Raw genomic sequence first — 10555 nt, forward strand, 5'->3', positions numbered from 1 at the left:
TGCTAAGGGCATGCCACTTCCGTTGTGAGCCAGTTAAGCACCCCCAGAGCCTCAGGCTGCCAGCCTGAAGAACCTCAGATGCTCTCCCACATTTTAAAGGGGGCTTTTACAGCTGACAGTGCTAAAATGTTCAAAGAACCCACGTGTCTAAGCAGCACTGACTATTTCAAGGAGAAGAGGGGGAGAGGCAGCCAGGCAAATGCACTGCTCAGCTGCCAGTCACTCCCACTGCAACAGCCTGAATCTGTGTGCCACCATGAGCTGGCCCATGACTGCCACCCAACACTGCTTCTAGAGGAGCACATGGGCACCACTCACCAGAAACACAGCAGTTAGCAGCCGGGGGCTCTGTGGGGAAGGGGTGTGCACCCCCTCCTGGGGCCCCTAGAGATGACCAAAAAAGGTGGGGCATCTCCAAGGGGTACCTTGCTCCAGTTGAACTCTTCCCACTGAGAGCAGTTTTCACTTATTTATGAAAAAGTCACAGCATTTGAGTCATGAGCTATAACGCTACTTTCTGTAAGTTACAGAATATTTAAGATTTTAAAAAACATGTCTTTCAGCCAGAAAGCAAAGGCAGCGGACAAGCCCACGGAGGGCTGGGGATGAGTCTTTTCCACTCTTCCTGGCAGATGCTCATCTTCATTGCAAGACTCGGGCTGAGGTGGAGCCAGCTTTGTCAGGAAGAAAGCATGTCTGTGTAGGAAAACGCCCTGGGACATTTCAGAGGAGGGAAGCAGGAAGAGGAAGAGCATGACAGCAGACTTCCAAGCACCCCAGGAACTGTATGGGGTGGGGGCACGTGTCTGCTGAGAAGAGGTATGTCAGGGCTGTAGAAGGGCTGCCAGGCCTTGGTGCTCTGCTGCACGGATCCCTCTAAACCTTGCAAGTTCGTGAATTCTTTGTGATGTGGCCCGAAGACACAGGGTGCAAGCAGTGGGCTGGCTCCTGGAGTCAGACCTTGTGACTCAGGGACAGCCCAGCTGCTTCTGGAACTGACTGGTCCCTCAAATAAGCAGCCACACCCAGATCCCTCATGTCAAACTGCTTTATTACATCTTAAATAACAGTACAGTTTAATATAGTATCTATCTTGCATCCAGCTTCCTTGCAGTACACTGACTTTAAAATTAAATACAAAAGGTGAAAAGGGGTACAGATGCAGAGAGCTCTACAGAGTGGTTTATGGAGGGAGAAAGAAGGGTTTTGTTTTATTCTTTTGCCAACCCAGGCCTACCGCACAGTCACAGCACAGTGGGTACAGGGCGCTGCTGAGAACAGAATGGAGAAGCCACTATTGCTGCTACAGAGGAGTGCTCCTGGGGACAAAAGGAAGGCAGGAGAGCCGACAGAACACCCTGCGGTTTAAACGCTGCTGCTGGATGCTTGAGGGGGCAAGAAAAACCCGGGACATCTGTGTGTTATAAAAGTGGCCTGCCTCAGATGGATGCAAAGGCTCTTTCCACAGGGGACAGGGGCAGGGATGAGGGCTCATGAAGAGGAAGGCTAGATCGCTGTCCCCTGCTCCCGCCCCGCTCCCGCCCAGCCCTCAGAATCCAGCAGCAGTCGTTTGGAACAGGACATCTCTCTTAAAAGAAAAAGGAAAAGGTGACACGCCCACTGCAAGAGCGTGCAGAGCCGCTTGGTGTACTGGCTACGTGTGCACAGAGCAGTGATAGGGTGGACAAGCCGCCGCAGCGACAACGGTGAAGGGTCACTTCTTAAAGAAAAACATCTAAGGACAGAGTCCTATATGCACTTTGAGCATTTCTACAGCATGCGATTCTAAGAGTAAACCCACCCAATATGGCAAATGATCAAATTTTTTAAAATTTAACTTAGAAAGTTTGAGATCATTATTTTCAAAACATTGATTTGTACATTGTTTCATACACAAACAATCGACTGACGACCCAAGTGCAGGGGCGGGCCTCTCCTGATGGTTGGGGGAGGGGGTAGTGTCAGGTCACAGAAACATCCCTCTAACACCACAGAAAACCCGCGGGGGCTTCAAAACTGGGCTGAAGGAGGGAGAGGACAGGCAGAGAGGGTGCCTGGTCTGAGCTGACTGGGAGGGGGCAGTTCTGAGTCACATACTCACAGTGCCCATGGCGTGTGCTTGGCCTCACACTAACGCCACCTCCCCACGCTGTGTGTCTGCGTGTGACAGGCACCATGACATTGAACAGAAAATAAACCCAGGGCTGAATTTACATCATGGACCATTTCAGGGAGGCTGCAAGAGACCCCCTTGTTCTAGTTGACTACTGAACATAAAGGAATATATTGAAAAAAGGAAATGTGAATGTTTTCAAAATCCTGCTACAAACACGACTTGAAATTTAGAAACTATTACAAGATAAAACAAAGTCCTCAACTTGTTTTGCAAGAACATCACAAAACAGGGTCACTGGTCTAAAGTTCAAATAAACTAGTGAAAAGTTGTTGTCTGTTTCACAATTACACTCAGGTTTACCTTCTGGTTAACATTTTTATTATAGTATTTCCTTTTAAAATTCATTCAAGACAGAAAAGAAAACAAAGACAATGGTCCCGAGAGGAATGCACAATTTGTTTTCGTTTACAGCCAGAGTCTTCTCTTACTGGGAATTGTGCTCTTTGTTTTAGCAATAAGTGAAGGAAAAGAAGATCTTGCCCTTTTGAAGTTCTGGGGGCGGGGGTCGGGGTCCGAGTTAGTGCGGTCGGGCGGATTTGCTATCACTGTAACTCATCAGGGTCTGGAATGGTCTTCCAGTCACCACGGAGTCCACCTGCCATTGTGAACAGAGTTTAAATAAAAGTTAAAAAGAAACATAAAATCCAAACAGAATTTACAATTAGCGGTGCTGCCACTGGGAGCAGCAAACCTGCTTGGTGGCGCAAAAGCTTCCCATGGTTCATCTCTGTGCCTGCAAGCAAAGGGCACGTGCTTCAATTTTCAATCAACTCTACATCAAAATCAACTAACCTAGAAAACATAAATCTCACAATTACATGCAGTGGAAAAACTGCAGGGTGAGCAAGCACACACAGCCACGCTTCGGAAGCCACATGGGCTGCTCCCTACCTGTTGGTGTTAGTTCCAGATCTTGAGGAAGCTGTCCCAGGACCCCGTCGCCACGGCCATGCCATCGTCAGTCACTCCCAGGCAGCTGACACGGTTGTCATGCCCAGCCAGGACACCTGGAGAACAAACCACAGCACAATCACTCCAGGAGCCCATATAGGTCTCACTCTATGGGAACACTGAAGGAAGAAGAGCCCAGACTCCAGCTGTAAGTCCCAGGATGCCTCAACCACCAAGGAAAGGATGCCTGGAAGGGAGGGAAACGTTTTTTCAAGTGGAACTCAAACTGAGCACTGTAACTGCCCATTTTGTTCAATGTGAGTAGGGTTAATATACTCCTTCTCTTAAAAATAACTTGAATGTATCTATAGCCACAGGGATGTATTAAAATAAAAATATACTGAAGAACCTGGTAATAAATGTGCTGTAAGACAGTATGGTACACATGCAGAACTGTAACTGACCAGAGCCTTTTACACTAACTTCTGAATGTTCAACGAGGTAAGAAGCTGAACTGAAAAAAATGGAACAAAAGTTAAAATAAAAATCATTCCATCTCAAAGCCATTTACAACCTAGTATATGGTTATGGGCTGTGTGATTCCTGGAGCCAGCAAGGGCCTCGATCTGGAATTGAGGAGAGGGTGCTGGCAGACAAAGTGCCCTGCAGTGACCCTGCACCTGGGGCATGCCCACCATTTAAACTTCCAACAATTTTCTCTTGCATAATTATCAGCCAAAACCTTCACCTTTGCTTCAGGGGAATGGGAGGGTTAATGTCAGACACCGTTCTCCTCCATCCTTTATACTCAGTAGCACAGGAACAAGGGATGACTGAGAACTAATGATCTGGGGAGGCCTGGGGCTTCTACTCTCCTTGGTACTAATACAGCAGATACAGAAGTAACAGAGTAAAAGGCAAGGTGGTCAACAAGCAGGGAAGATTACCTGCTGGAAAGTAGGGAGTCTTGTGAGATGACCCAAGGACCAGAGTTGCTCTCCCAGTTCACCCTCAAGAACAACATGCCTGCTAACCTGATGGGCCCAACATTTCCAAAATCAAGTGCCCAGATGTCATCTTTCACACACAAAGCTCTTAGCTTGTATGCAACCCATGCTTTAATACCTATCAATGCACACTGGCACCAACACATTAAACCACTCCTGAGTCATTTTACGGGTGCTCCCTGCACCCACAGCCCTTTCTGGGATCACCCCAGACAGTGTGTTGTTACGTACCGTTGAGTCAGCCTCGACTCATAGCGACCCCTCCTTGGGTTTCTGAGGCGCTATCACTACAGAAGTAGACTGCTCGACCTTCCCTCCGAGGAGTGGCTGGTGGGTTTGAACCGCCAGCCCTCTGGTTAGCAGTCAAGTGCCTTAGGCACTAGGAGACAGATATGCTAAATGGTAGCCCAGGACATCTGTGCTGCAGCCAGACACTGGGTTCAAGCCTGGCCTTACCTCTTAAGTACCAATCCTGAGTCCTGACACCTCAGCTTGCTTGTTTCCTGGGGATGGCTGTGAGGATGGTGTATGTTAAAGTAGGATCATTCAGAGCTGGGCCTGGTGCCTGTCACTGGGCTCAGTGATTGTAGAAACATGAGCAGTAAATGGGGGTAGGTGGGTGGTGAAAACAGAGAACTCAATGTCAAAGATGGAAATCATCTAGGCAGTGAGCTCAGTCATGAGGTAAAGGCCCACATGTTCAATGCTGGTCTCGGGCAACTTCTGGACACTCAGCCTTGACACATGGTTTTAGGACTAAGTTGTGGATGAATGTTGAGGTCTGCTTGCTTATTTCTGTGACAAGCTTAGGGATTTTCATTCATTATTAAGAAATGGACCTAAAATCAATACACAGATCCTAGGCAAAAAATAAAAAAAAGCTCTGTTGGTATAGTGGTTAAGACATTTGGTTGCTAACCAAGAGGTTGGTGGTTCGAATCCACCAGCCACTCTGTGGAAGAAAGATGAGGCAGTCTTCTTCCATACAGATTTACAGCCTTGGAAACCCAATGGTGGTCATTATGAGTTGGGATTGACTCCATGATAGTGAGCTTGGTTTGAGTGAGAGGCAAAAATAACATCATAATGCAATGAAGTGAAAACCAACAATCTTATTCACAGGGTGTGCCAATTAGAGCACCGCAGTCGTTCCCTCTTGGGTCAGTGCTTGGCTCCAAGGAGGCATGGAAACGCAGACCACTATGACAGGCTGGTACTAGAAAGTAAACATAAGTTAGGTCCAGGAGAAACCTCTGAAGATGATGAGATAAAACCCTTCCATGCTTATGCCAAGAGCACTTCCCTTACCACAGGCCACACAGAGTTGTCAGGCTCACTAACATGCCCTACAGCCAGGCAGGACACAGGGCAGATGTCATGGGGTGCAGAGTTGCCCAGTCACTGGCTCCAGAGGGGTACATACTCCCCTACCCACTATGCTCTTGCATGCATACTTTACATGTGAGGTGTGTGGAAGACTGGGATCATGTCTGCTGCCAGGCTGTGCCATAGGCGTGCAGGCTTATTCAGGCACAGCCTGACTGGTATAAGCCAAACATTCAGGTACATGAATCATGTCCCAGCTGGTAGATATGGCCAGAAGAATTGGGAGGCATGGAAAGAAAGCCCCAGGATCACCTACCAGCCCTGTCCGCCTTGAGTGCATCCCAGACATTGCAGTTGAAGTCATCGTAGCCAGCAAGGAGAAGGCGCCCACTCTTGGAAAAGGAGACAGAGGTGATCCCACAGATAATATTGTCGTGGGAGTATGTCATGAGCTCCTGGTCTGCACGGAGGTCAAACAGCCTGCAGGTAGCATCGTCTGAGCCAGTGGCAAATGCGTTGCCATTTGGAAAGAACTGGAAAGAGAAAGCAAATTGAGATAAGGTATAAATGCTCAAAAAAGAAATACTGGTGCTCACTGGCAGGGCTGTGGCAGGTATGGTAGGAAATGGTTAGCCATCTGTACACTGACTATGTTTGCAGAGAAGAGGCAGGAGGAGCAACCGGCCCAGAGCCTCTTAAACTAGGTGTCAGATACCGCAGCTCCCATAGGTGGGTTAGCTCACCGTAGAGCATGAGAGAGCACAGTCCTGCCCCAGACTGTAGAGCCAGCACTTACGCAGATGGCGTTGATGTCAGACTCGTGGCCAGTGAAGGTTTGCCGACACATCCCTTCTCGCACGTCCCAGAGCTTGGCCGAAGCGTCACAAGCACCAGAGACAAACAATCTGGTGTCTGGAGCGAGGGACAGGCTCATGACATCCCCGGTGTGTCCCGTGAATGTGGTCGTCTGCTGGCCAGTCTCTATGTCCCACAGCGCACTGGGTTAGGATCAGAGGACAGGGTGTCAGACTCACCTTTGAAATAATTGCTCATAGGACAAACTCAACTCCAGAATCACCAAGAACCCGCCAAGCCACTGAGCTTATACTTAAACTCAAATATGTAATATGACTTTGTTTGAAGGGAAATGACACGAAGAAAACAAACTAGTAAACATACACTAGCACACGATTAAGTGTAGAGGCCACAGAGGTCACTGTGGTCTTTCTGTTGACTTAAGCACCCTCTAACAGGGAAACAGAGTCTCCCCTCAGGAGCATGGCCCCTGGAGATGGTGCCAGACCAAGGGGCAGGTGGCCAAATGGCTCACATCTAGAAGGGAGAGACAACTGTGCTACCTGCAGCCACACCTCCCCTCCTCTAGAAGAGGTACTGGATACAGAGATATCTCCAGGTAAACAAGGGCCCAGAGTGTCCTGAGGGCCTGCTGCCTCCTGGGGCTCCCATACAGGAGAGGAGCTGCCACTTTGTGGCTGCAGGCTGGAACCTCTGCCCTCGCGGTATGGCACAGGCATAAAGATGAGATGCCAGAAGCACAGTGGCCAGAGCGGGAGCTGGCTGTTGCAGGATGACTCAGAGGCCACAACCCCTGTATTGTCACTGCACTTCAACCACAGAGAGCAGCACCATTTTTAATTTCACAACACCTCTTGACCCACAGGGCTCCACCTTGGCCTGTCCTGTGCTGGTGCACAGCCTCACCCACCACTGTGCCTTGACCCACACAAGTCTCTGCCTTAGGGCCCTTCTAGGGCTGAGGGACCACGGAAAGGAAGCAAGGTATTTCCAAAGCCTGAAGAAATTATTCAAAAACAAACAGCCTTTTAAAACATCTTTGAATAAGGAAATCCTTCCAAAGACTGATGGTCTGTGTTGTCAATCTTACGTGAATTCATGAATTTTAGACAAAAAGGACATTTTGTAATACAACACAACCTCCTTGCTGTAAGTGGGAGAAAAGGGAGTGTTAGGGATTGAACTGTGTTCTCACTATGAGTCAATTTGGCTGGCCCATGATTCTCAGTGTTATGTATTTATCCTCTATTTTGTGATCTGATGTAATTATCCTATGTGTTGTAAATCCTAATCTCCATGATGTTAATAAAGAGCTCTGGTGGCATAGTGCCTAAGGCATTTGACTGCTAGCCAGAGGGTGGTGGTTCAAACCCACCAGCTGTTCCTTGGAAGGAAGATGAGGCAATCTACTTCTGTAAAGATTTATTGTCTCAGAAACCCAATGGGGGTCACTATGAGTCAGAAACGATTTGACTGCAGTGAGTTTGGTTTTTTTGGATTAGGTTGTATCTGGAGTCAAACTCTTTTGAGATGTAAAAGACAAGCGAGCAGAGAGGAGAGGGACCACAGCACCACCAAAAAAGAAAAGCTGGGAGCAGAGTGTCCCTGCTGGATCCGGGATCCCTGTGCTGGGAACCTCCTAGACCCAGGGGAAGGCGGATGCCAAGACACATGAAGATCTCCAGTGAATGCCAGGCCAACAGATGCTGCAAGAAGACAAGGACCTTCCTCCTAAACTGTGAGCCAACAGAGAGAGAAAGTCTTCTCCTAGAGCTGGCACCCTGAATTTAGACTTCTAGCCCCCTGAACTGTGTCAAAATAAACTTCTGTTTGTTAAAGCCACTCATTTGTGGTATTTCTATTAGAGCAGCACTAGATAACTAAGGCAAGGAGCTAGGGCCTGGTTGGTGGGCACAAAGAATGCCTGTGGTACTAGGCATTCTTGGCAGTAACCAGAGCCCAGCTGCCCGGCAGCCTCTCATCATCAAAAGACCACCCCCCCCAGCCGAAGGACAGGTTACATCTAAAAGGAGTCCATGAGCAACTAACCAACTGGTCCTGCAAATGGTATGCCTTGGCACAACAAGTGAAAACATTCTAGAGCTTATTTCAGTGGGCTCCATAGCGGTTAATGAGATGCAAATGCTCTAGAAATTAAGAAACCACAGAATTGACCTGAAATTGTGATACCTGTAACTGGCATTGACAAGACAGGCCAACCAGAGGAGTAACAAAGCGTGAACAAATACAAGTACACAGAGGAAACAGGTCCTTTGCATACAACTATAGTCTAAAGACCTTTGTCAGTTCTTAACTGTTTAAAACTAAACTGTGAATACCTAAAAATAAGTTTATGTATGCCTTCATTGTTCACTACTGCTTTGTATTTAAGGTCTTAAGGCCATCTGAATTTACAGATGGCCTAGTCCATGTCAGGAACCCATTTTCTACACATCTCATTTAGGTTCTCCTTTTTTAAAAGCCTGCAGGCGACAATGTAAGGAGGTCTTCTAGAAGAGTCACAACTGCTGGGCAGAGGGACATGTGCTGCTAGCTCTGGCCAGCTACTTACCAGGTGGTATCTCCAGAGCTGGTGACGATCTGATTGTCATCCAGGAAGCGGCAGCAGGACAGGTAACCTGGCAAACAGGAGACCCAAATGAGGAACATGTCCAGGAAGTCTAGTGCCGCATTCTTATAAATATAAGAACTGTGTAGCAAAATGAACATACTGGGAAGTTACTTAGGTTAAGACCAATCTGAGGACCTTGTTAGTGCTCCTCTGTTCTGTTTTTGTATACAGTAGGGAACAAACGAGGGAAGAGAGGGTGGCAGGGAATGCTGGGGGAGCAGGAGCACCGAAGGAAAAGGAGGTGCTGCTGTGGGAAACGGGGGTCCTAGGAGGACAAGGAGGCAGTCCCTGCAGAGCTTCCTGCACAGAAACCTGTGCACCGAGCAGACACGGAGCAATGAACAGTGCTCACAGGTGTGTGGATCACTCCTCTGCTTCCTGCTCAATAGATCAAAGCCTGGAGCCACCTTCACTCTTCCTCTTTCGTTCCTTTAATAAGTATTTATCCCAATATGGGGGTGGGATATTCTAGGCACCTGGAGCATCAGTGAACAAAGGGGATGATGCTCTTGTGCCTAGGAGATGACACTCCAAGTGGGGAGAGAGGAGGAAACCACCACAGAGCACAGGAGCCCTGAGGGTAGCTTCAGAAAGAAAGAAAGGAAGAAAGAGCCAAATCAACACTTTTAGGAAAAAAATCAACAGGACCAGAAGTTGGCTTTTTGAAAAGATCAATAAAATTGACAAACCACTGGCAAATTTAACAAAGGAAAAGAGGGAGAAAATACAAATAACACGAATAAGAAATGAACTGGGTGACCTCACAACATAACCAACTGAAATAAAAAGGATAATATTAGGATACTATGAAGAACTCTACTCCAAGTAATTTGAAAATCTGGAAGAAATGGGACAGCTTTCTAGAAACACAACATTTACCTAAACTAACAGACTGATGTGGAAAAGTTGAATAGGCCCATCACAAAAGGAGAAATTGAACAGGTCATCAAAAAATTACCAATTAAAAAAAGTCCTGGCCCAGACGGTTTCACCAGAGAATTCTAGAAAACATTCAGAGAAGAACTGATACCAATCCTACTCAAACTATTCCAAAACATAGAAAAAGATGGAATCCTCCCTAACTCATTTTATGAAACAAGCATAACCTTGCTACCAAAACTAGGCAAAGACATCACTCAAAAGGAAAACTACAGACCAATATCCCTCATGAATATAGATGCAAAAATGTTCAACAAAATCCTAGCCAATAGACTGCAACAACATATCAAGAAAATCATTCATCATGACCAAGTGGGATTCATATCAGGTATGCAGGCATGATTCAACATTAGAAAAACAATCAACATCACCCACCATGTAAAAAAAAAAACAAAGGAGAAGAACCACATGATCTTATCAATTGATGCAGAAAAGGCATTTGATAAAATCCAACACCCATTCCTGATCAAAACTCTCAGCAAAACAGGAATAGAAGGAACATTCCTCAACATAATAAAGGGCATCTATGCAAAACCAACAGCCAACATTATTCTCAATGGATTTCAATGGAGAAAGACTGAAACCATTCCTCTTGAGAACAGGAACCAGACAAGGATGCCCTGCTGTCACCACTTCTATTCAACATAGTACTGTAAGTCCTAGCCAGGGCCATAAGGCAAGAGAGGGAAATCAAAGGCATCCAAATTGGTAAGGAAGAAGTCAAACTATCCCTATTTGCTGATGATATGATCCTATACCTAGAAAACT

General features: G+C 46.9%; 1 protein-coding gene across 1 annotated transcript in view; it reads right to left on the minus strand.

Annotated features, from left to right (window-relative positions):
• Nucleotides 1–3076: 3076 nt before the first annotated feature.
• GNB1 (G protein subunit beta 1) overlaps nt 3077–10555 on the minus strand; it is a 42971-nt gene continuing 35492 nt past the window's right edge. The window contains exons 6-9 of the mRNA XM_007945427.2: nt 8789–8855; nt 6197–6398; nt 5717–5933; nt 3077–3183 (exon numbers count right to left, since the gene is read on the minus strand). Of these exons, the coding sequence (XP_007943618.1) occupies nt 3077–3183; nt 5717–5933; nt 6197–6398; nt 8789–8855 (593 nt within the window). The remainder of the gene's footprint in view (nt 3184–5716; nt 5934–6196; nt 6399–8788; nt 8856–10555) is intronic.

Source organism: Orycteropus afer, unplaced genomic scaffold, assembly GCF_000298275.1.
Source record: "Orycteropus afer afer isolate SDZICR_OR568_19922 unplaced genomic scaffold, OryAfe1.0 scaffold00136, whole genome shotgun sequence".
NCBI lineage: Eukaryota > Metazoa > Chordata > Mammalia > Tubulidentata > Orycteropodidae > Orycteropus > Orycteropus afer.